The sequence below is a fragment of the Vombatus ursinus genome, unplaced genomic scaffold, assembly GCF_900497805.2.
Source record: "Vombatus ursinus unplaced genomic scaffold, bare-nosed wombat genome assembly UNPS02014773.1, whole genome shotgun sequence".
Lineage (NCBI taxonomy): Eukaryota > Metazoa > Chordata > Mammalia > Diprotodontia > Vombatidae > Vombatus > Vombatus ursinus.
The window spans coordinates 44,093,959-44,120,191 of record NW_020954551.1 but is presented as its reverse complement, the minus strand read 5'-3'; the positions used below and the strand labels follow the sequence as shown (position 1 = coordinate 44,120,191).

Genomic DNA, 26,233 nt, shown 5'->3' with positions numbered 1-26,233 from the left:
ACACACACACACACACACACACACACACACACACACACACACACACAAAAGTAGTTAGGAAGTTTCCCTGAAGCCTCAGAGGCTCTCCACCTAAGTCCTTTTTAAAAACTGCTTTCATGTTCTTCTTAACCAAAACTCAAGGTTCCAGATCTGCCTCACAATATCCTAGTTCTCAACAGACTCATCTGATGTTGTGGGAATGATATCGTAGGGCATTAACCTGCTCCTCCCCAGTTCCACCAGACTGTTGGCCCACAGCAAGACATTTAAAGTTCTTCATAACAGGCTACTTCATCCCTTTCTAGTTCTACACTTTACTCACCCCTCCACATAATCTATAACCCAGTTACATTGGGCATTTCACATATGACACTCCTTTCCAAAGTCACCCCAGCTGCTACTGTCTTCCCCTTTGTGAGAGCTACCTTCTGCCTAGTAGGGTAGGGACTGTTTTTACCTTTCTTTGTATCCCCAACATAGCGCCTCATACAACACATTACTTAAATGAATGCTCACAGACTGACTGAGAACTGGAAAGGAAAAAATTAACTAAGGCCATTAATGAAGCTTGGACTGATTGATTACATGACAGAAGCAAAGAAAATCAGATCTGAGGCTTTGTGGTATCCTCATAGTGTCAGGAGAAAGGAGAAAGGGCTCATGGCTTGGGATCTCATGGCATATATATGGGACAGCACAGGCACAAGATGAAAGACATCGATGGCTTGTAATCTGTGTTACTGGAGGGATCACCCCAATCAATGGGCTCACAGAACCATTTGGGTTTCACCATTAGTGGGAACAGAGCAAGCATTTATTAAGCACCTATCATATACCTGGCACTATGTTAAGTGCTTGTCAAATATTAATGGGATTTAAGGAACCTGTTTCCCCATAGAATGACCCATGACACAGACCCTTTCACAGTCTTTATAACCCAATTATCAAATTCTCCCATATCAATCTGCCACTAAATTGGATTGCTCCTTTTCCCAAAATGTCTCTTTGACTATTAAGGGCCATACCCTAGACCAGATATTCATCACCTTATGTCTGGTTTGCCATGCTTGTTTTCCCAATCTAAATTCATCCCACACAGAGAATCCTAGAGGACTGGCCTCCCTACCCAATGCAAGAATCTCCTTACCTACCTTCTTGAGTTTTGAAATAATTATGGTGACATGTTACCAGGCCACCATAGACTTCAGGACACACAGCTTCTAGTCTCAGCTCTGTCACTAACTTGCTGTTAGCAAGCAAGTCACTTTACTTCTTGAGGTCTTTGTTTCCTTATGTCATAGGATTTGTTGAATATATCAAAGTGAATAAAATAAGACAAAAATATCTCAAAAAGCAATTTGAGTACAAAGACAAGAGTAAAGGGATAGGTGTTGACTCAAGAAGATTTAAACAAATCCCACCTCTTCATTCTAGATGTGTGACCAGGGCAAGTCATTTAATCTCTGAGTTAGTTTCCTCATCTTTTAAGAAAAGGATGGGTGGATTAAAAATCATACCTTTAGTCCCTACTTTGCAGGGATGCTATGAGACTCCCATGATAAAGTATGCAGAGTGCTCAGCAACCTTTAAAGGATTTCATAAATAGCAGATATTATCTAAACCTGGGGAAAGCATGAAGGAACATTGAAATGGGTGTGTTTGTTTTTTTACCTCTTATGGAAAATTTTTCATCAGGAAGAAGTATAGTAGAGTGTGGCTTCTTGTAAATGTCAAAATCCAAATGCCTCTGCTCCCAGCTCATCCTGTCCCTATCCAGGACGGGCTTCAAAATATTAGCAAATAGCCTATTCTCTTGCCATGACTAAAATGGAAAGAAAAAAAAGATAGGAAGAAATGTTGTTGGTATGGATGAGGAAATCAATCCCTGCACATGCATTAATTTGCCTAACAAAATATTACCTCTTTTAATTCTTCTACCCGATTCGGATCTGGACTCTTTGGGTGTCGATTACTTTCAAAACTAGTCTGATTTCCAGGAACTTGAAATCCTTCTGGAGTGAGCCAGAACTTAGATTTGGGTATCTGCTGGGTCAGACCCAAAGGTTCTGGAATGGATGCAAGGTATTTTTGAGAGTAAGTGAACCTTTTCCCTCGTTCCTGTAAAGAATGTAACCAAATTAAAAAAACAAACAAACAAACGAAAAACCCTTTGGAAAATGACATAGTTCAATTAGTAAAATTGACTCAAGGTGGTGGCGGTGGGGTTTTCCATCTAGGTTCAGATAAATGAGTTAGTACCTTCTAGTTATAGTCCTGTTAGGTGGGGATTTGCAGAAAGTTCAAGAAGTTATCATTCCTTTCCACTCTATCTCTAAAAAGACTTGGGAAATGTGGAATTATTTTTAGCCACAATAACTAAAAAGGGTCTGGGAGCCTTTCGATGGCCAGCAAGCCTCTGGGTGTGAGCAGGCAAGGGAGGAAAGTAATTCCCGATTCCCAATCCGGGTGTTTCCTACACAAACATCTAGTATCAACAGCAAGTGGGCTGCACTCACCTTGTCCATCTGAGCAATTAATTGCTGCTTTGCAAGCTCCCCCGAGTTCAAAGTCTGAATGCTGTAGTTATATACAGACTTCTTATCAGCAGGAATAATTCTGATTGTTTTCACTTCAGGCTTCTGGGAGGTCCTTTTCACTCGAGATGCTCTAAAAAAGTTTTTCTGAAACGATATGCCAGGAACTCATCGATACAGGGCTTAAGTTTTTACTATCATCTACATAACACATTTCCATTCCAAGGCTACCATGATAACTATTATTTACTATCATTTATATTACTATATTACTATTACTATATATATTACTATTACTTATAACTATCATAAATTACATATTTACTTTTCATGATCCCATTTGGGGTTTTCTTGGCAAAGATAATAGCGGGGTCTGCCATTTCCTTCTCCAACTCGTTTTACAAACGAGGAGCTGAGGCAAACAGGGTTAAGCAACTTGTCTAGGGTCACAAAGCTGCTAAGTGTTTGAGACCAGATTTGAACTCATGAAGAGGAGTCTTCCCGATTCCAACCAGAGCCAAGATGGTAGCATAACAGGAAAATGGAACAGCAAGCTCTTCCCCAAAACTCCTCCAAACAGATCTAGAAACCAGACCAAATACTAATGGCAACCTCGCCTCCCAGAAAAAATTACAGCGAGTCATTTTTCTAGCCAAGATCAGCATAGAGGCACACAGATAAAGCTTAGGTCTGCAGACAATGGGGATAAAGGGTGGCAATCTGACCAGGAACCCACTAAGAAGAAAAGTCTGGCAGCCAAGGGAGAGAGAGGTTGTGCACCTAGGCAAGAAAAGATCCCCAAACCATCCACGGTCAGAGGGTGAGGGAAGAGGTGAAAAGGTCAGAAAGGTATGCTGGGCTCAGGTTGTGAAGAATTTTAAAAGCTAAATAGGTGAGCTAGTATTTGAACCTAGAGACAAGGAGAACCAACATGGTCACGCCTACACTTCAGTAAAAAATCACTTTGGCAGCAGTGTGGAGGATGGATGGAAGAGGGAGAGGCTTGGGGCAGGAAGACCAATTAGGCAGTTATTTGCAATAGTCCAGCTAAGAGGTGATGAGGATGCACTAGGATGGTGAACTTGAGAGTAGCAGAGATAAGAAAATTGTGGTGAGAGATATTATTTTAGTAGAATTGACAAGATTTGGCAACTTACTGGCTATCTGGGGTGAAAGAAAGTGAGGAGTCAAGAATAACCAGTGTTCTAGATTCAGAACCTGAGTGCCTAAGAAGGTGATACCCTTAACAGAAATAAGGAAGTTGGAAGTGGAGAGAGGGAGCGGGGCGTCAGGGGAAAGTGAGAGTCTGTTTGGGGGCAGAAAGATCAGATCAGGTTGGGACATGTTGAGGCTGAGATTCCTTACAAAATATATAGTTTGAAATATCCAGTGCTATGGGGCAGCTAGGTGGCGCAGTAGATAGAGCACTATCCCTGAAGTCAGGAGGACCTGAGTTCAAATCTGGCCTCAGATCAAACACTTAACATTTACTAGCTGTGTGACCCTGGGCAAGTCACTTAACCCCAATTGCCTTTAAAAAAAATCCAATGCTATATACACATATTCTTTTTCTTTTTTGTTTTTTTTTATTTAAACAGTATTTTATTTTCCCTCCACATACATATTAAGAACATTTTTAGCATTCATTTTTACAAGATTTTGAGTTCCAAATTTTTTCTCCCTCCTTCCCTCCTCTTCCTTCTTCTGAATATGGTGGGCAGTTTGACATAGTTTATACATGTGCTATCATGTAAAACATTTCTATATTTGTCACAGTTGTGGAAGAAGAAACAGATCAGAAGGAAATAAAACCATGAGAAGAATAAAGTAAATGAAAAAAAAACTGCTTCAATCTGCATTCTGAGTCCATTATATACACACATTGTTTTTTGGTGAGGCAATAGGGATTAAGTGACTTGTCCAGGGTCACACAGATAGGAAGTGTCAAAGTATCTGAGGCCGGATTTGAACTCAGGTCCTCCTAACTCCAAGGTCAGAGCTCTAATCACTGCACCACCTGGGGTATAATAATACAGCCCAGTCTCTTTCTACTCTATGCTCAGAGAAAAGCAATCAAATCAATTCTCCCATGGCTTCTAGGAAAGATACGACATGTGCAGTTTTATGTATAATCCTCCTCTGATGTTCTACTATTTATATTGAAAGCCTTTCTTTATTTGGTGTTTGGTAAGTTCTGAATTTTTAAAAATAAACTGATTTTAAAAAGATAGGGTATGACAATGGATTGCCCTTTCATTATACATGCCATTTCTATGACCCACAGACAAAAAGTCCTTCCCTTATCACCTATATGCATTGCTCTCCCTGCTCCTTTATTAGAATATAAGCTACTTGAAGGTAGGGACTATCTGACTTTCACCTCTGTATTATTAGTGCCTGGCATACTGCCTGACATACATCAGGAGCTTAACCGATGCTTTTTTCATTTGCTTATGTAAAAAACCATAAAATGTATAGATATGGAAGGGCCCTTCTTTAATATGATCTAAAATGGAAAGTAAGCATTATTTGTCATGGAGAAACACTAGAAGCTTTCCCAGTACAAAAAGGTGTTCGCCTCCTAATGTTTGACATAGGTCCAGAAATTCTAGCTATAGAAATAAAAAAAATCGGGGCAGCTAGGTGGCGCAGTGGATAGACCACCAGCCCTGGATTCAGGAGGACCTGAGTTCAAATCTGGATCAGACACATAACACTTACTAGCTGGGTGACCCTGGGCAAGTCCCTTAACCCTATTGCCTAGGCACCCCCCCCAAAAAAAAGAAAGAAAAAAGAAAAAAAAGATCATGAAATTAAAACTATAAACATCAACAGAGTGGAGTCAAAATGGTTCCTCCTATTTGCAGGAGACCGGATGCTGGACTTGGAAAAAAACCAGAGAACCAGAAAAGAAATTGAGATCGTTAATAATTTCATAAGAGTATGACTTAAAGTAAATCCACAAAAATCATCAGCATTTCTGTACAGTAGTAACAAAACACAGGAGAAATCAATAAGAAAAATTTTACCCAAATAACTACAAAATGCATATTAAGGATCTAACATACTAAGACACTTTGGAGATTTATATAAATCTAACTACAAAATGCTCTTTATAGCAATAAGAGAAAATAAAGAACTGTAAAGATACTGTTCATGGTTTGGTTGTACTAATTTAATAAAAATGATGAAACTAGTTTAATTTATAGATTTTAATACTATGCCAATCAAATTACTGAGGGGATACTTCATAAAATTAGACAAAAAATAATAACATTATTAATTTAGAGTAACAAAGAGTCTATAATCCCAAGGGAGGTCATTTTTAAATATATAAATTAATTAATGAAAATTAAATAAATAAATGATTGATTGATTAATTAAAAATAAGTTAAATAAATAAAGTATGGGTATGAGACCTGAATATAAAGTTCATATTATAAAGCAGTTACAGGAGAAGGAAAAGAGATACTTCTCACATTTATATTTAAGTGAACAATTCTTAATCAATAAAAGAGGAAGAGGCAATTAAAACAGATAATTTTGATTACATAAAAATAAAAAGCTTTTCATACAAACAAAACCAATTAAGACAATAAAAACAAGGGAAGAAAATCTTCACAACAAATACTAGTGGTATTAGCATAATATCCATGATATATAGGGAACTGGCACAAATATATAAGACCAAGAGCCAACCCCCAATAGATCACAAATCAAAAGATATGAACAGTTTTGAAAAGAATTGTCAATGATATAAATGACCATGTGAAAAAATGCTACAAATCACTAATACAAGAAATGCAAATTAAAACAATTCTAAGTTTTTGCCTTATATCCCGAAAACTGACAAAGATGTCCAAAAATGGGAATAGGTGAGGTTAGGAGGACAATAGGAAGACAGAAACACTAATACACTGGAGCTATGAATTGTCCTAACCTTTGACCCACATGATCCACTATGCTAGGTAAGATAAAGACAGAAAAGACACCGTAATATTCACAGCAGCATTCATTGGGGTAGCAAAAAACTGTAAATAAAGATATTCTTTTTAATTGTGGAATGGCTAAATAAATGATTATATGTGTAGGTAATGAAATACGCAGTACAAAATAATGAATATGAAGAATTATAAGAAACATGATAATATTTATGCACAATGACAAATGAAATAAGAACCAAAAATAATTTTAAAAACCAATACATATATATGTATACATATATATATATATAAATGACTACAATAATGTGCTCTAAAAAAAAGATCACTAAAAGGAAATCAACATTGGTTTAACTTGAAATTCAATAATGATCCCAGAGACAAGATGAAGAAATAGCCTTCCCTCTTCTTGACAGAGAGGTAGAGGACCACAAGGGTATTTGCAAACATTGATAGATAAAGTCTTTGTACTGGGTGTTTTTGCTTGACTGTTTTTCTTTGTTACAAGAAGAGCTTAAATTTCAAAATGGGGATTAAGTGATGGGTAAGGAGGAGGGTGTTTTTCTCCCTCAAGAAACAACTGATATAAGGGACAGCTAGGTGGCGCAATGGATAGAGCACCAGCCCTTGACTCAGGAGGACCTGAGTTCAAATGTGATCTCAGATACTCACTAGCTATGTGACACTGGGCAAGTCACTTAACCCCAATTGCCTTAAAAAAAAAGAGAGAGAGAGAGAACTGATATAAAAATAAAAGGTACCAATAAAACTTTTTTTAATGGGCTGTAACAGAAATATGAAGGCATGATGCTGATGGTAGCTTTAAATAATGAGTAGCAGGTGGTACCTACCTGAATGTAGGTTGGTGCTATGGATCGTTTCATCTCCATGTCCTTTTTCCACCGTAGATAATTTTCTTGATGTAATTTGATTAGGGAAGAAAAGCTGTGTATTTGTTTTCTTGGCCCTTCTACCTTTAAAAGAGCAGATGGCACTCTCTTCAGCGGACTTGGGATTAATAATTCTGACCTACTCATAGGAACCCCAAACTCTTGGCTCATGCATTTTACCATTTCTGCTGAAGGCAACAGATCTCCTTCTATGACATCCTTGAGTTTGTTGCTATGACAGATGGAGTCGAGCCTATAAGAGATTATTGGGACAGCTCTTCAATCATGTTCATGCTAAAGCAGGAATTTCCCCCTAAACATCCCCATCACCACACCCCTAAAAAAAAGCTCTCTTCCCTTTGTCATTGGCAGCTTTGTACTTCCCACACACTCGGTTCTGGGGCTTCTCAAAGGATATAAAATTAGAATGTGTCTATTTCCCCCTTACTTTTCTCCAGAACCCCCACCCCACACCACAGCAAAGTCAGCCAGTGAAAATATGATTTTATGAGTGTGTGGAGATATGAGTTCAATTATGTGCAAATATGTAAAATACAAACATAATCTCAATATAGTCAAGGTTAATACACTGACCCCCAAATAGAGTGTAATATATTTGAATAAAGACAATATTTATAGAGCTTGATAACCACCACCCTCCATAGTTCCTAATATGATGCCTTGCAGAAAAACTCAGTCTATGTTTGTTAAATAAATGAATGCATCCAGTAGTTGCATATTACTCTTCCAATTCCTAGTTGAATGACTGTGTGATTTGTTTATCTGTCCAATGAATGAATTGATTGTCCAATTCAACAAACAGTACAGGGCACTACACTAATTTCTAGAGATACCAAGATGAGAAAACAGCCCCAGCTTCCAAGGAACTTCTAATAAGAGGGATGAGGCATGTGTAATTCAAGGTACATCCAAACCCATTTCACACCCTAACACTTAAAAAGGCCTTGTGAAAAACAAAGTTTTCCCCCTTTTAGTCTTGACTTACAGAGACTTGGCCAAAAGCAGAAGGGGAGAGATGGAGACAGAGACAAGAACAGAAGAGAGGAGAGAAAGAGAGGGAAGGAGAGAGAGAGAGAGAGAGAGAGCACTCCAGCAAGCGTTCAGATATCCTACAATGCCTTGTTTTTATGAGAATTTTGTGATCTCTTTCCCAAAATCTGTCTAATTAATTCTTCTGTTCAAGAGATCTGTAGCCAATTCCAATGACAGTATCATTTGCTGACCCTCACTCAAATGCTTTATGCTTTCCCCTGTCATGTTCCTGCATTTCCTCACATGAGTATATCTTCTTAATGAACAACTCTATTCTACCACTTTTTTTCCTCTATTCTGGTGCTCTTAAATATATCATAGTCTTCTGGAGTCATGTTCTGGTCATAAGTCATATATGCCAAATCCCAGTGACATATCTATGAGGTAAAATTTTACCTCTTTGTTCTATGATCTTTACCCTATTCATTACAATACTTTGCACATTTGTATATAGACAGCTGAGGTTATGGTTTTTATGTTGGATTTATTTTTTTGTATAATGTCTCTTGTGAATTACTGGTCCTCTCCTATTATTCCCTTCTATTCTCTTTTGTACCAGCCATGGTAGATCTATGGGGTAAGTATTTGTCTTTACCCTCATTTTTCAGTTCAGTATGTTAAGTTTGATGTGCTGGTAAGGTTTCTGGGTGATATCCATTAGCAAACTGCAATTAGAAGACTGAAACTCAGAGATGTCAAGGCTAAATACGTACACACATATGTATACACAAATATATGTGTGCCCATACAAATACATGCACACACATATATATTGAAAAATACATATTAAAAATAATTGAAAATACTGAAGTGAATCCTGAAGATAGAATTTTTACCTATTACCCCACTCTACGGATCCTATTGTTACAATAAATTATCTTACAGTGGCTTGCCTTCCAGATGTGATGAAAGGGATGATGACATTACTTGGGGGGTTTTTTTAGGTTATACTTGTACAATCGTATTAAATATATTTCCATGTTAGTCATGTTGTGAAAGAAGAATTAGAACAAAAGGGGAAAAACTACAAGAAAGAAAAAACAAAAAACAAAAAAAGTGAAAATAGTAGACTTCAATCTGCATTCAGACTCCATAGTTCTTTCTCTGGATGTAGATAGCATTTTCCATCATGAGGATGGCATTACTTGTAGTTATAGTTAATTCTCAACTCTATTTGAACCTTTCAGGTTATGAATTATCAAAGCTCTTTGCTCAGGAATCTAGGCAAAGACAAATCCCTCAACCCTGACCACTCCATTGTGACCAACCTGTACCAAATCCTCTCTGAGAGAGACAGGCAAAGACAAGCAGAGAAAGCGATCAAGAGTCTGGATTATCTGTGTATACAGACTCTCCCTGTCCACTGATACCATGGATAAATGACTTAAACAGAACAACTCTGGAATTGATCCATCCAAGCATTCCCAAAGCTCATCGACTCTCTTTTGTGGTTATGTTCAGTCCTGGGAGCCACAGTCTAGGAGGGAGACTAAGAAGCTGGAGGTCATCCACAGAAGCACTTTGGAAACCAACCATGCCCCACAAGGATTGGTTCAAGGGTCTGGGGTCCATTTTCTGCTTAAACCCTTACAATGACTGGGATGAGGTAGCCTGTTCCCATTGGACAGCTCTACTTGTCCTAAAGACAATCTTTCTTGCTAAAGAAAAGACTTAAGGAGACATAATTTCTATCTTCAAATATCTGAAGGTCTATCAGGTCAAAGGGCAGCTCAGTGGTGCAGTGGATAGAACACTGTGCTTGGGATCAGGAAGACTCATCTTCATGAGTTCCAATCCAGCTTCAAACACTTACTAGCTGTGTGACTGTAGACAATTCACGTAACCCTGTTTACCTCAGTTTCCTCATCTGTAAAAAAGAAATGAGTTGGAGGAGATGGCAGACCACTCTAGTATCTTTGCCAAGAAAACCTCAAATGGTGTCATGGACATTCCTGAAACAAGTGAACAACAACAATCAGGATTTATTCCACTTGGCTATAGCTGGGAAAAGTAAGGCAGGTGGATGGAAGATTTTAGCACATCACAATTAACAGATCCCTAACAAGTCAGGCTGTCCCAACAGTGGAATAAGTGACCTCATCACTGTCTCTGGAAGTGTACAAGCAGGGGCTGGCTGATCCCTTGTCAGTGATGATGGGAAAAGGATTCATCAACAGAATTGGAAATGAACTAGGTGATCTCTAGGATTCCTATCTCTTTCTTTAACACTAGCAAGGGCATATTCCTTAGAAATATTTTTATTAAAAATTTAAGAAAATTTGCAATTATTTCAAGAAGATGCTTAAGCTGCTCTTGTATTCTAGCAGTCACTTTAAGATAAAACATAACAGAATGGATTCTAACTTTATCAGGGCTTGAAAGGATGGTTGAGGAATCAGTCCTCTGACAAAAATCATTGACTGTTTCACTAAAGCTGAAAGAGGTTTGCAGAGATGGACTTGGTATAACATCGCATCCAGATCCGCATACAGACGTTTATGAAATGTTAACTCCGAGTTATAAAAAACTTGAAACTTTCCTTCTTCTGAACCTGGTGCACTGTAACAGAAGACCACAATAGTTATAATAATGATAACAACCACAACAACAATAAAATAGCATTTATGTGTTGTTTTAAGGTTTGCAAAGCACTTTACAAATATTATCTCAGTTTATACTCACAACAGCCCTGTGAGATAGGTGCTATTATTATTCTCATTTTAGATACTTCAATCACCCTCCATTTGACAAATGAGGAAACTGAGGCAGGCTGTAGTTAAGTGACTTGCTCCAGGTCACACAGCTAATAAATATTTGAGGTTAAATTTGATCTCAGGTCTTCTTGAGTGCAGGTCCAGCATTCTATCCACCATCTAGTTGCCTCTGAATAGTGATGATCATTGGGTCATTTGTTTAAAGTCTCCTTTTTATTAGTTACACTTCAGGAGATTACACTGCCCATAGTAGGCACTGAATGTTTTATCTGATTGGTTATGATAGATTCTTTCTTTTCCAAATGATAGATTCTTTCTTTTCCAAATTTTGCTTTTTTGCTTTTCTGTGATTTTGACCATATTCTTCCTATAAAAACTAAGCCAACCTTAGAGAATTTTGCCCAAGTGTTTTTAATACTCCATTCTAAAAATAATAGTCTTCTGCATTTTAATGAACTATTTATACAAATTCATGGAAATCTTTGCCTAAATTATCTGACAGTGTACTTGAACCTCACCTTTCTGGAATGAATAGTCATGTCTGAATTGAGGGCTATTTCTAGCTTTAAGAGCTATTAGTTTATTAGCTGGAGTATCACAAACAGTAATTTATAAACCACTATGTCCTATGCCCAAGGAGCCATTTTGAACTGGTACAGAAGAGCCAACTTGTCCTGTGGCCAAGGACTTCAACTCCAAGCTTAGCTAAATCGACAGTTAGCTTGTTGGAAACATAAACGGAAGATGATTCATGAACATAGAACTTGTTCTAATAATAAAAGCAGCTCACATTTATAGTTGAGAATTTATAAAGTACTTCCTTGTCAATGCCCCCAATGTCAATGTCAATTCCCTGTCAATTACCAGTGAAGAAACAGGCTCAGAGCAATTAAGTGACTCCCATAACCCCATGGGTCACATGACAAGTAAACAGTAGACCTAGCAACTTGACCCCAGGTCTTTGTACTGCAAATTTAGTGTCCTCTCTACTATATAAAGTTGCACCTTTCACTTAGTCCTTAGATAACATTCAATGAAATAAAACACATGCTCCGTTGGTTGTATGAATTATTTGGTTATAGTAGGTAATGAAGAAGGTCAGTAGATAGACCCTTGCTAGCAGTGTGACCCTGTACCTCAGTTTCCTCAGCTGTAAATGGGGATAATAATAGCACCTACCTCGCAAGGCTGTTGAAAAGAGCAAATGAGAGAAGATTTGTAAAATAAACTTTGCAAACATTAAAGCACTATAGAAATGCTATTATTTTATAATTGGCAAGCGGAGGAAAAAAAATTTTCCCTACAACTCTCAATCTTTAGTGTGTTATTTTATTTTGACAGCTGTTTTGACATTGGAGTGCATTTATTTTAAGTAGCTGGGATGTTTGGAAGGGGAGTAGGTAAAGTCCAGTGGTGCTTTGTTAGAACTTTAGCCCAAGAGTCAGGAGACCTAGCTTCTGAAACGAGCTCAACTATGAACTCATCCCAGGGCCTTGGACAAATGCATTCTCTGGAAACTCAGTTTCATCATCGGTAAAGTGAATGGGGTTGAATCAAAGTGTCTAGGCACCTTACTTTAATACATGAAAAGCTCCACAATGTTATCTACCTGGGTAACCCCTCTGCTAACACTGCTCACGGGCTGCTTTGGCCAAAAAAGAGTCATCATTCCTCGGAGGCTCATCTCCCAGTGACGAGCTTCCTTTAAACGCAGGGATATTGGACAACGGACAACAGGATGCATATGCCATCACTGAGCTCATGGGTGAAGGCTGCCCTGCTTGGCAGCTTGTTTCCTTCAGCATAGCTTTCAAGAACCCTGTCACCTTGATATCAGGGTGAGGCATAGGAGTAAGACCTCAGTGGAGAAGAGAGGACAATAACTCTGAGATCTTATGATTCTATAAACAACCTTAACAGCAGGACTTTAAGTATCAAGTAAAAACAACTCAGCCTTCCTTTCATTTATGACACCCAAAGCATACAGATGAGGTACCGTGGGAGGCAATTAAAATAATATATAAGAAAGCGCTTTGAAAATCATAAGCACTATAAAAATATACTCATGTTTCTGAGTTTGAATCTCAGACACTTACTAGCTGTGCATGTCCTCATCTGTAAAATGAGCAGGAGAAAGAAACGGCAGATGAGGAAACTGAGGCAAACAGGGTTAAGTGGCTTGCCCAGGGTCACACATTGGGCTATCTACCTGCCCATAAATACTAGCTGTTACTATTAACTACAGTATCTGCTTATGGCACACTAGCCTTGGTGTTTACTATTTACTACAGAGAAATGACCTTTTTTTCATTTTAATAAGGTCATTGCTAATAATACTAACTGTGAACAGAGGATCCCAAGCAAACCATTGTTACCAAAAAAAAAATCTCCAAAATAAGACACGTCATTTTTGGAATTTTGGAGAAGAAAAGAATTGCAGATGAGTTATGTTCATTTTAAAGAGAGAATTATAGAACTAGTATTATTAAGGTACTCAGACTAAAGAGCTCAAACCCCTCCAAATACACTCTAGAAGGAACTCATCACTGTCTTATTTAATTAGCTGAAGACACTGAATATAGGTCCAAATTTGGCTTAGAAAACCAAACAAACAAAACAAAACAAAAAAAAACCTTTAATTTTTTTAAGGGAAAAGAAATCATTAAAATTGCTTACCGATTTGGATGTCTTTCCCACAGCCTCTTCAGTCCTTGCTCTGCCAACCCTTCCAAAATAAAGAGGTGAATCTGTCCATCTAACAAATGGAATCCAGTAATCACATCCTGGTCTAGATTTGTCTGTTCTTTAAGTTTCACCTTAAAGGCTGAGAGCACCTCTTGAATATCTTGAGGAGGATAAGATTCCAAGTGGAGAGCCTTGGCATTGATTTCAGTAACACTCTTCAGGAGAGCCCTCAAGAAGTCAATTTTTGAAGAATCAAAAATATAAATTATGCGCCCAAACCGTTCATTTGCAGCTTTACCCATGCCTACTCCTAACTTCAGAGGCACACATAATTCTATCCTCAATCTAAGCAATGAGGAGTATTCAAAATAGTTGCCCATGGGCATTGGAGTGGATTGCAGAGTATTCGTTGGATTATGACCACCAAAGCTTTTCCTACGTCCTTTGCTGTCCTTTTGGAAGTAAGAAGAATCAGGTTTACATCCGTGAATGGGCACAAACAAGTCCATCAACTTTTGACCAAGCAGCAGATCAGCAAAACCAACCTTAGCGATCCCATAAGGATCCCACTTCTTGTTAATGACTTCTGCTGGGTTTTCGGCTACGTTGTAAGTAACATGACTCACTTTGCTCAGATTTGCATCAGCCAAATTGTCCCCAAATAGAGAAGGTACAGGTAAATATGCCTCCTCTTGTCTATCTCGGTCATGGATTTCGACCTCCATTGGTGGCCCTTCCAGGTATTCACGAAGATTATGAGGGTCCAGTGCCCCTAGGAGAATTACATTGACATCATCAAAATAAATATGTGTTCCATAGGGTTGTCCTTGAGTCTGATGAACAGGACTGTCATGAAACTTGTATTTACAGTATACTGGAACACACATTTTCTAAAAAGAAAAAAAAGAAAAAATAAGATTACTTGTATAAGATCCTATCCCAATTATTTTTCTTGACCAAAGGGTGGAGCACAAGAAAGCACACAAAAGATATTATCTGAGAAATTTATATTATTAGAAGTGTGAAGTGGAGAGACTATTGGTAACCAAAGAATGTTTAAAAAAAAGATCATAGATTTAGAGTAGGAAAGCCATCAAGTCCAATTGCCCCATTTTGTAGATGAGGAAACTATGGCCCAGAGATGGAGAAGGACTTGTCCAGGGTCACAGAGCCAATAAGTGCCTGAGGGAGGATATGAATTCAGGTCTTTGTGACTCCAAATCCAGTGCCCTCTTCACAACACCAAGGTACATCAAAAACATAAAGGGAGGCCTCTCCAGCATAGTAGATAGATTCTCTAGGTAGGCTTGATGGGAGAACATAGGTAAGAGTCACAAAGAATGAACAGAAGTGGCTCTGTACTGTTGAAGGGTCTCCACATCCATGGACAATGGATCCATTTGAACCTAACCATTAAAGAGACTCAAAAGAGGGCCAGGTGGTAATATCAACTCCCAGAGCCATCTTTAGGAGATTACACAAATTGGGCCAACTGGCCAACTGTGAGGGGCACCAGTCTTTCATCTCTCAGTTAATGAGAGGGAGTACTTTCTGTGTATACATTGATATCCTAGAGCTATGCTTGACAGAAATACTGGAGTGCTTTGCCATTTCCTTCTCCAGTTCATTTTACAGATGAGGAAACTGAGGCAAACATGGTTAAGTGACTTACCCAGGGTCACACAGCTAGTAAGTGTCTGGGGCCAGATTTGGACTTAGTCTTTCTGATTCCATGTCATGTTTTTAAAATCTACTTAGGGTTACCTTTTTTCTGACCCAAATACAGAAGGTACAGTTAAATATGCTTCCTATTTTCTATCTCGGTCATGGATTTTGACCCAGGATTTTGACCCAGGAAATGCAACAAGTGATTGCAAGAATTAATTCCATGAAAGAGAAGAATTCACTAAAGGACTTAAGTAATGTGGGAGTAGAGACAGTTTGGGGAAAAGGATAGGGAGGAAGGCAGGAACATCAAAGTCTTATCATGGTGGGTAATGTGCCAAAGACAGCGGTCCATCTGGTAAAGTTAACTCTAAATTAAAAATAAATTTTCACTGTCAGTTTTATGAGAAGATTTTTTTGTAGCACTTCCAGGTAGCAACAATAGGTAGCAATCAATTAACTGGTAAAAATTCACTGTAATTTATTAAATGCCTACAATGTGTCAGGCACAGTGTGGGCTGATGATACAGAAAAACACAAATGAAATGGTCTTTTACCTCAAGGAGCTAATATACACCTATATAAATACAAGGATATTAGAGACAGATTATTAGGATATAATAAATTGGGCCCACCTTGGATGGGGATCAGAAAGGGAATACCTCCCCAGACATTCACTATCTCGTTGATAAGGCTAGCCTCTTGACAGCACAGAGATACAACTTCTCATTCCAGCCCAAATCCTCCCATCAATCCTGCAGAGAAGGTCTACTATGCTGGGACCTTCTTCTGGGTGTTAGAAGCGGAATGAGAGAGGATATCAAATAAATACAAGTAAGTTTGGGGAGGGCAGGCAGTAGCAGCTAAGGGGACCAAGAAGGGCACGTGGCTCAGTGGCCTGGGAAGCAGGAAGTCTCATCTTCATGAGTCCAAATCTAGCCTCACACACTCACTACCTGTGTGACCCTGGCCAAGTCACTTCACCCTGTTTGCCTCAGTTTCCTCATCTGTAAAATGAGCTTGAAGAAGGAAATGGCAAAACCAGTCTAGTGTCTCTGCCAAGAAAACCCCAAATGGGATCACAGAAGGTTGGACACAACTGAACTGACTACACAACAAGAAAGAAGAAAAGAGTTCACTTAATTCAGGGTGACCAGACCTTTTCTTAGCCTGGGGATTGGGGTGTTTGGTTAATAATAGAGATAGAAGATGTGAGAGAGACAGAAAATACCAACTAAAAAAAAAAAAAGAGTCCTTGGGAGTGCAGGCCAGTCTGATGATCTACTGACCAGTAAGTAATTCCTGTTTTAATTTTTTTTTGTCAGCATGGGGAACTGAGAAAAACTGGGCAAAGTAGAAAGATCTGAGTTCATATTTTATCCCACACAATATAAAAAGGGTAAGAAGAAAGAAAAAATTGACTCCCACCCATTCAAACCTTCAAATGGTAACCCTTAAGAGGTGAGACGGGGGCATAGGAGGAGGATGGCAGTGTTTTGAAAGCAACTCACAGAACAGAAAAGAGTGCTGCTTTTTTCCTTAGGTGGGTTGGGAACTAAAAATTGGGGGGAGGCTCCCCAAGACTCTTAGTTAGCTTCCAGAAGCAGTTGGAGCATTAATAAAACATACTTGGACTAATGGGGTGTATGGGGTGTCCAGGAGGACTAGCACTTCTGCTGTGTGGGCTTGTCACGCCCTTTTCAGGGCTGCTCGTTCACTTTTGGTGCCTACCTGGTTCCCCCAGCTCTCACCTGTGGCTCCAAGAAGCTATAGCATGCACAGGGGTCACACCTTGGCCATGGCGGATGGGCTAACCTACGTTGAGGGGAACCTACAGGCCTCAAACCTATTGGTTGGTTAGTCGGATAGCTACCCCAAGCATGTGAAGACTTTCCCCGGCAGAATGGGTAGATGAGAACAATTTTTTCCAGTGGCCATGAAGGCGGCTGAAGCAGGGACTGTGGAGTGCTTAGAGCTCGGTCAGACATTAAAGACACCAAGGCCATCCACACGTCCCAGGCCATCGCCAGTCATCCCGACTTTTGTCTCAGCACTGGACTTGGATGACTCAGGAAGAGACAGTGAGGCTGATGACGGTGCAACTCTGCCTCACTGAAATCCAATTCACACAAGGCATCACTCGTAATGTTGTCACTGGTCCTCTTTGAAAATGAAGGACAGGGGCAGCTGGGTGGCACAGTGAGTAGAGCTCTGGCCTTGAAGGCAAGAGGACCTAAGTTCAAATCCAGCCTCAGACACTTAACACTTACTAGCCGTGTGACCCTGAGCAAGTCATTTAACCCTGATTGCCTCACCAAAAAGAAAAAAAGTGAAGGACAAACAACAACTTGGACTAATAAAAGTGGAACCCCAGAAGTCTAGCTCCTCCATGGGTGGATAAGGAAGAGATGGGAAAGAATTCACTATTTCGTGTTTTCGCATGCTCCTCATTCCTGCCAAACATGTCACTCCCTGAATCCCACACCTCATTTCCCACCTCTTCGCCTTTGCACAGCCTGTTCCTCACACCTGCAGTGCCCTCTCTTCTCACTTCTTAGAATCACTAGCTTCCTTCAATGCTTAGTTTATGGGCCACCTCTTCCAAGAAATCTTCCTTTCCTGATCCTCCTAGCTGTTAGTATTCTGTCTCTCCTCAAATCATCATGCATATACTTTTCTGTTTTATATCATTTATCCCTCCTCATAAAGTGTAGGCCTCCTGAGGGCAAGAACTGTTGAATGAATGAATGGAAAAGCATGTCTTAGGTGGTTACTACGTCAGGCTAGCATAGTGGCTAGAGAGCTCTCTTTGGAGCCAGGAAGATGTGAGATCAAGTTCTGGCCCTGGAAAAGTCATAGCCTCTTCGTACTCTAGACAACTCTCTTTTTTTTTTTTTTTTTTTTTTTTTTTGGCTAGGCAATAGGGTTAAGTGACTTGCCTAGGGTCACTCAGCTAGTAAGTGTCAAGTGTTTGGTCTGAGGACAGATTTGAACTCACATCCTCCTGACTTCAGGGCCGGTGTTCTATCCACTGCACCACCTAGCTGCCCCTAGACAACTTTCTAAGACTGAAAGGTGCCAACTTGCATAGAGGGTGTTTTCTCATTTGAATATTCTCTATACCACTGAAATTTTAAGTCTAGTCCTCTGTCCCTCATCCTTTGCTATGTGCCAGGCATCATGCTAGCAAGTACTGGAGACATAAATTCAAATGAAACCAAGCGAGGCCTGCACATTCCCTCAAAAAGGAGACAACAAACAGAGTGAAGTGATGGCTAGAGAAGGGTGCTTTGTTATCGCAAGTCATAGGGATGATGAGTGAGCCATGGGGCAGGAGATTAAAATGCCAATCACCATTAAGCAGAACCAAGATGGCGGAGCAAATGGAGGAACTCATCTGAGCTCTCCCAAATTCCTCTCCAAACAATGTTAAAATAATGCCTCAGAATGAATTCTGGAGTGACAGAACCAACAAAAGAACAGGGTGAAATGATTTTCCAGCTCAAGACAATTTAAAAGGTCAGCAAGAAAGGTCTGTCTCACTAGGATGACAGTGAAGCACAGTCCAGCTCAGGCCGTGTCCCAGAAAACCAGCATCAGGCGTTCGGGGTGATGGAATCAGTGGCAGCTGCAGCTTCCAGAGATCTCAACCCACAGATGGTAAGGCATTGGAAAACTGATAAGAAGGAGATAACAGGAGACTGTTTGCTGGCACTCAGTGCAGAACTCTGTTGCATTGCTCATACCCAGTTCTGGATCACAGTCTTAAGTTGAGGAGGAGCTCTCACAGGACAAAGACTCTAGTCACAATTCCTGGGTGGAAAAGAATACTTATGGTTGCTCACAGACCAGAGTACAGGCCAGGAGATCAGTGACCACACCTCTTCTTAGATCATACCACCTTGGAAGAACTGAAACTTATAGACCTGCCCCCATCCCACCCCGAACTAGCTCTGAACACAGCAGCATGAAAAATCTAAGGTGTGGGACAGACAGTGCCCCCTTCACCCTAGGAACAGAGCCCTACCATAAAATAAAGCTAAAATCGAGAAAAAAAGGCTGGAAAATGAGTAAATATCAACAACGACAAAAAAGAACCTGACCATAGGAAGTTACTGTGACAGGAAACATCAAAAACAAACTCAGAAAAAGACAAGATCAAAGATCAAAGCAGCTACATGAAAAGCCTCAAAGGAAAATGTGGATTGGTCTCAGGCCCTGGAAGAGCTCAAAAAGGATTTTAAAAATAAAATAAAAGGCAAAGGAAAATGGGAGAAAGAAATGAAAGTGATGCAAGAAAAAGTCAACATATTAGAAAATGAGGCACAAAAGATACTAAAGAAAATCATACCTTAAAAAAACAGAATAGGCCAAATGTTAGAAGAGGCACAAAAATCCACTGAAGAGAATAATCCCTTAAAGAGCAGAATTGGCTAAATGTTAAAAAAAAAAAAAAAGCACAAAAATCTACTGGAGAGAAGAATCCCCTAAATAGCAGAATTGGCCAAATGGAAAAAGAGGCACAAAAGCTCACTGAAGAAATTAATTCCTTAAAGATTAGAGTTGAGCAAGTAGAAGCTAATGAATCCATGAGACATCAAGAAAAAATCAAACAAAATCAAAATAATTTTTAAAAAAGAAGAAAATGTGAAATATCTCATTGGAAAAACAATTGACCTGGGAAATAGATTGAGGAGAGATAATTTAAGAATTATTGGATTACCCAAAAGGAAGGATCAAAAAAAAGAGCTTAGACATCATATTTCAAGAAATTATCAAGAACACCTACCCTACTATCCTAGAACCGGAGGGTAAAATAGAAATTGAAAGAATCTACCAATTACCTCCTTAAGGAGATCCCAAGATGAAAACTCCTAGGAATATCATAGTCAAATTTCAGAGCTCCCAAATGGTTATGGTTTCACCAGCAGAAGACATGTAGTTCAATGGGACTAACTGATCAGTGGAAAGAGCAGATAGCAAGCATTTATATAAATGCTTTTAAGTTTACAAAGCACTTTACAAATATTATCCCATTTTATCCTCAGTAATACCCTGGGAGGTAGGTGCTATTGCTATCCTCATTTTATAGAAGAGTAAACTGAGGCACAGGATTGCATAGCTGGTAAGTGTCTGAAGCTAGATTTGAACTCAGGACTCCTTGACTCGAGGTCTGGAACTCTATCCATTGTGGCACTTAGATAGTAGATTCCTGCATGACAGGAGCCTACTTCAAAGACTAGAGGCACTCTAGATGGTAATTTGATAACATTTCTGACACAACGGCCTCTTTTCTTTGGCACTGTGAAGACGATAACTCAGACCTCCCTGTGATCACAGCACTTGGTCATAGGAATCAATCCTTCATATACTGCTTCTCAGAAATAGCTAATGGCCACCTAATATACAAGGACAAAATTAACATACAAAAACACTTCTGCAGGAATTAATGACAAAGAGGTCAAGAGTGACAGGTGTATTAAAAGAAATCTATCACGCAACAAGATGGTGGAAGGGTCAGATTCAACAAATCGTGGAGCCCCAGATTAGCAGTAAAAGACTTAGTTTCTCCCACCTCTAGTAGCTCTGCCACCAACTAGCAACCTGACCTCAGACTAATCGTTTTACTTCCCTGGGTCTTTATTTTCTCTTCTGTAAAAAGAGAGGGTTGGATTGGATGGTTTCTAAGATCCTTTTCGACTGGCTTTATATAAATTTATATTGTAAGGATGTCAGTCCTTACAGTGATTTAACCAATTGAAACAGGAAGGATCCAATTGCATCATAAACAGTCAGTAGGAAAGATGTTGTTAGCCCTTCATTTTCAAAGAGGACCAATGACATCACAGGGTGACGGCTTGACTTCAGCGAGGCAGAACTGTGCAAAGTCATTAGCCTCAGTCTCTCTTCTGGAGTCACTGAAGTCCAGAGCAAGACAAAAGTCAGGATGACTGGGGATGGCCTGGGATGCAGTGGGAGACCTTGGTGTCTTTGATGTCTGACCAAACTCTAAGCGCCCCATAGCGCCTGCTTCAGCCATCTTCATGGCCACTGGAAGAAATGGTTCTCATCCACCCATTCCACAGAGGGAAATCTTCAAACGCTTGGGGTAGGCACCCTGCTAACTGACCGATGGGCTTGTGGTACGTGGGTTACCCTCAACCTCCTTTAGCCCATCTGCCAAGGTGGTTTTACCAGAGTGTGGCCACTGTGCATGCTATAGCTTCTTGGAGCCATAGGTAGGAGTTGAGTGCCAGGTGAACACCAAAGATGGATGAGCAGCCCTGAAAAGGGCTCTCATACCAGAGGTGCTAGCCCTCCTTGAACACCCCATACACCCTAGTAGGAAAGCTAAAAACTCAATGCTCAAGCCAACAGCCTCACTATTTGGACAATGATGGAAATAACAAGGGTCGGACTCCTAGGATTTGGTGGGTTGAGGTTTCCAGAGATTCTAATCTGAATATATATTCTCAAAAGAATCAGAGGAATTGTGTTCCCTAGGTGGAATTAGCTACATCAGCCTGTGCAACAGGATCTGTACTTTTCTGCAAGAAGGGTTAATGCCATTGAAGATAATTACTTAAATTCCAATTTTTATTAAAAAGTCTATCACTAATGGCTCTCTGGGAGGGAGACAGAGAGGGAGATTGAGGATAACCATGATGATATAGCAAAGAGAAGACATCAGTAAAAACTTATTTAAAAGGTTCATCACTGATAGTTGATGTACATATTTTGGCTATGATAAAACCTAAAAAAAGGAAGCAATTCAAGAAGAGAAATCTGTTCAAAATTTGGTGTTACATGGGAATAAGAGAAAATGAGAACAGTAACTGAAATACCTGCAGCTGATCAAGAGGCACAGGACCCATTGGAAGGTAAGCAACAGACCTGATCTTTATAATCAAAGGGTTTAAATCCTGCTTCTGTTTCTCAGTCATAAGTGGGGCATCTACTGTTAAATTCAAATAGCAATCCAAAATTTTGGAGTTATTTTCTTTAGAGTGACTCATCACACTTGTCTGTCCTGTGGAAAAAACATATGCACCACAGAAAAACCTTTATTCACCATTTATTCACCACAAATCAAACGAAGGCTACTTCAGTGTTCCAAATAATTGGACAAGGCAGAACACTTGCCATGGATTAATTTTCCTAAGCTAATGTAAAGTTTAATTATTTTTTAATTTAAAGTTTAAATTTTGTTACATTATCGTTCAGTCATTTTTCAATTGTGTCCAGCTCTTTGTGACTCCATTTGGGATTTTCTTGGCAAAGATACTGGAGTGGTTTGCCATTTTCTTCTCCAGCTTATTTTACATATGAGGAAACTAAGGCAAACAGGATTAAGTGACTTGCCAAGGGTCACACAACTAGTAAATATCTGAGATCAGATTAGAACTCAGGAAGATGAGTCTTCCTGACTCCAGGCATGGCACTCTGTGCACTACAGCACCACCTGGCGGCCCCCAAATTTTAAATTAATAACAAGCCAATAAACACACATAAAAAAGACATTTAAGTTTTCTGAAATAAACATTTACAGGTCAGGTATTCCCCCAAAGTATAACTACTGTAGGATGGCACTGATTTTACTATATCTGGAAAGGGTCTTTACTGTTTGGCATAAGCATTGTGTTTATTAGATAGTCACCATTTGAGAGATATTAAGAAAAGTACCCAAAGGCATCCAAGAAAACAGTTTGATCCAAATGTCAATTCCCATTTGCTTCTCAGTCAATTTATAAAGATTCTACTGTGTGCAAGACATTCATAAAGGTCATACGCATAGCTAGGAACTGATCTGATCTGAATAAAAACCTCTATGATTATTGGTTCCTTCTGATTACAGAAAATTCTTCAGAAAAGAATTAGAAACAAAGAAAATTATTCTAACCATTACAGGCTATATTACACATGCTTCGAAGTGTGATTTTTAAAACACATAAACTGAATTTTTTTTCCACAGACCGTTTTGAAGGTAAGCTGTAGCCAATTCCGTTTACCTGATTCTCATAGAACTCAGTTCTAGAATTCTGTATTATCTACTGTCACATACCCATAAATACAGCATCTCTATAATTTCTCTGAGGAGATTTAGATTGGGTCAAGAACCAGATAATTTTTGCAACTCGACATTTCTGTGATCCTAAGATTTTAAAATTGTTTTTGAGTTTTAGTCAGCTTTCATGTAGAGAAAACCAAAACAAACAAAAAAAAAACCATCCTACTATTTGGCAACAATTTTTCAAAATCACTGAATATGACCAGGATCCTGCAGATCATAGAAAAAAATCTTAGGATTCTGATGAAATATTTTTAACTCAAATATTTTGTACCAAAGCCAGCAGAGGGAGCTCATCATATTTGAGTATAAACATATTGAGTAGATTTACAACTATTTTCTTTTAGCCTGGAGAAACGGGGGGGGGGGGGGGAATTCACTGGTAGCTTGGCCTTATTTATTTAATTTGATTTATTTCAATCAACAAAAATTTATTTTTTTCTCTCTCCCAACTCTCCACCCACCTTGGGGGAAAAAAGACCAGGGTGGGGGGAGGGTTCATGATCCTTGTAACAAATCTGTTTAGTCATGAAAAACAAATGGCTTTATTTATTGCTTTTTAATATGTTGCCCCAAATATATTAGGCACTAAACTGCTAACTTCAGGCAAATAGCTCCCTTCTAAAAGCATAATTATATACAATGCATAAGGTTCCCCTAACTGACAAACTATTTCACAGCATCCTTATTAATACATTATGTAACTAATCCCCACTCTCTTTATGAAATAATGCTGTAATTATAGTTTGGTGCAAGCTTACATGCCTCAGGTAACTGAGCCCTCTAGAAAGTTACCTCCTCAAAGGCCAATCCCCTAATCATCCTATTCACAACATTGCTCTCCTGCAAATAAATGCCCCATTAATTTGTTTCTTCCGATGTGGTTTTGCTAAACCAATTAGCACTGCTAGTTGGCATATACCTAAAATTATAATACAATTTGCTTTTTCCTTACAAGGTAAACACAAACATGGAAAGTGGTTTTTAAATCATTAAAAACTATATATTGAAAATGTTTCATTCTGATCGTCTTCAGCCCCCCTTCCATCATTCCACACCATTCCCTTATTCCACCGTTCCATAGTCATTGCATTAAGTGGAAAGGGGCCATACGGGACTGAGACTCGAAGGAAATCAGGGATTTCAAAAGGTGGAGGTGAGAGCATCCCAGTCGTGGGAAACAGCCACTGCTAAAGCAATGAGTCTTCTCCATAGCTGGTCATTTATCGGCCACTTCCTGTCAGATCAGATTAGGTCATTCTTGCTTTCACCTCATAATGTGGCCAATGAAAGAGATGATGAGCTCATATGAGGAGTAGAAGAAATGTCTGTGGCCAGATTTGAACTCAGGTCCTCCTGACTCCAAGGCCAGAGCTCTATCCACTGCACACACCACTTAGTTGCCCCATAAAGTCAACAAATTTTAAAAATAAAATTTTTCAAAAATCAATAAATTTTTAAAAACTGTGAAAACTACCAGCAAGAAGAGGCATGACATCCAGCTCCGCAGAAAAGATAGTCTGTTTCCTGGCCAGTGTTGATTCTGATTCTTCATCACATAGTGCAAATCTCTTCTTTCTCTTGCCTGAAATTCTTCTATCTTTTTATTTAACAGTGAAAAAGGAAGAGTCAGTGTGAAGCAAGAAAGTAAAATTAAATATAATACTAAAGACAAAGGTGGCATAAAATAATTCTTGGAATAAATATGATTTTAACTAGACATTTTAAACCATGCTCTTTACCATACTATTAAGGACTTTAAAACCTATTGAGAGATTCCTCAACAAAACAAAACAGTTTAAAAAAAAAGTGGAAAAACTTCCATGTTAAATTCTATCTTGGGCTCAGCTTTGGAGCCTGTTGAGATTTTTTTGAATATTGACATTGTTATCTAACATATCAACTCTCCATTGTAGCTCTACATCCTCTCCAGATTGGATGGACATGGCTTCTCTTACTTCAAGTGCTGACATGCAACACAGTCAGTAGAAACTACCCCTTATAGACATTAATTTATCAGCCAACACTAAGCATCATTTTCTAACCCGCTATGAATCTACCTAATTCATAACCCATATTGACAAGTGTCCTGATGAAATTAAGGTATAGTGATATTGATAGTAACCTCCTGATCTGTCAGTCCACCCATGTGCCTTAACATGAAAGAATGAGGTTAGTTTGACATGCCTTATAAACTGGTGCTGGCTCCACATGAACCATAACAGTGATTCCACCATCATTTCTTATTCTTTCTAGTACTTTGCTGGGAATTCAAGTCAAGCTAACTGGTCTGTAGCTTCCAAGACTGATCAAAGAATCAGAGATTTAGACCCAGAAGGGACCTCAGAAGTCATTTATGATTAGAGGTCCAATCCTCTCATTCTACAGATGAGGAAACTGAGGCTCTAAGAGGTGAAAACCTGCCAAAAGTCACCTAAGTAGGGAAGCTGGGATCTGAACCTGTGTTCTCTCACACCAAACCCAGCATTCTTTCCACCGGACCATTCTACCCACTTCAACCCCCCATTTTCGTCTTTAAAATATTAAAGCAAAATTTGCGCATGTTAAATCTACTAATACACCCGTTAGTCTCAGCGACTTCTGAAAGATTGTCAATAGTGTTTCTGAGACTACATCCCTAAGTCTTGTCATCAGCCTGGGATGCAGTTCTTTTGAGCCTGGA

At 39.2% G+C, this 26,233-nt stretch overlaps 1 protein-coding gene across 2 annotated transcripts in view; it reads right to left on the bottom strand.

Moving 5' to 3' along the window:
• LOC114044436 (uncharacterized protein FLJ43738-like) overlaps window positions 1-25,233 on the bottom strand; it is a 36,468-nt gene extending 11,235 nt beyond the window's left edge. The window contains exons 1-8 of one of the 2 annotated variants that reach the window (XM_027863885.1): window positions 25,028-25,233; window positions 22,328-22,512; window positions 13,809-14,707; window positions 10,783-10,977; window positions 7,327-7,618; window positions 2,517-2,681; window positions 1,921-2,118; window positions 1,672-1,822 (exon numbers count right to left, since the gene is read on the bottom strand). In XM_027863885.1, coding sequence (XP_027719686.1) covers window positions 1,672-1,822; window positions 1,921-2,118; window positions 2,517-2,681; window positions 7,327-7,618; window positions 10,783-10,977; window positions 13,809-14,707; window positions 22,328-22,512; window positions 25,028-25,043 — 2,101 coding nt within the window. In that variant the 5' untranslated portion in view covers window positions 25,044-25,233. The remainder of the gene's footprint in view (window positions 1-1,671; window positions 1,823-1,920; window positions 2,119-2,516; window positions 2,682-7,326; window positions 7,619-10,782; window positions 10,978-13,808; window positions 14,708-22,327; window positions 22,513-25,027) is intronic. The other variant, XM_027863886.1, reaches the window with a different exon arrangement.
• Window positions 25,234-26,233: the final 1,000 nt, after the last annotated feature.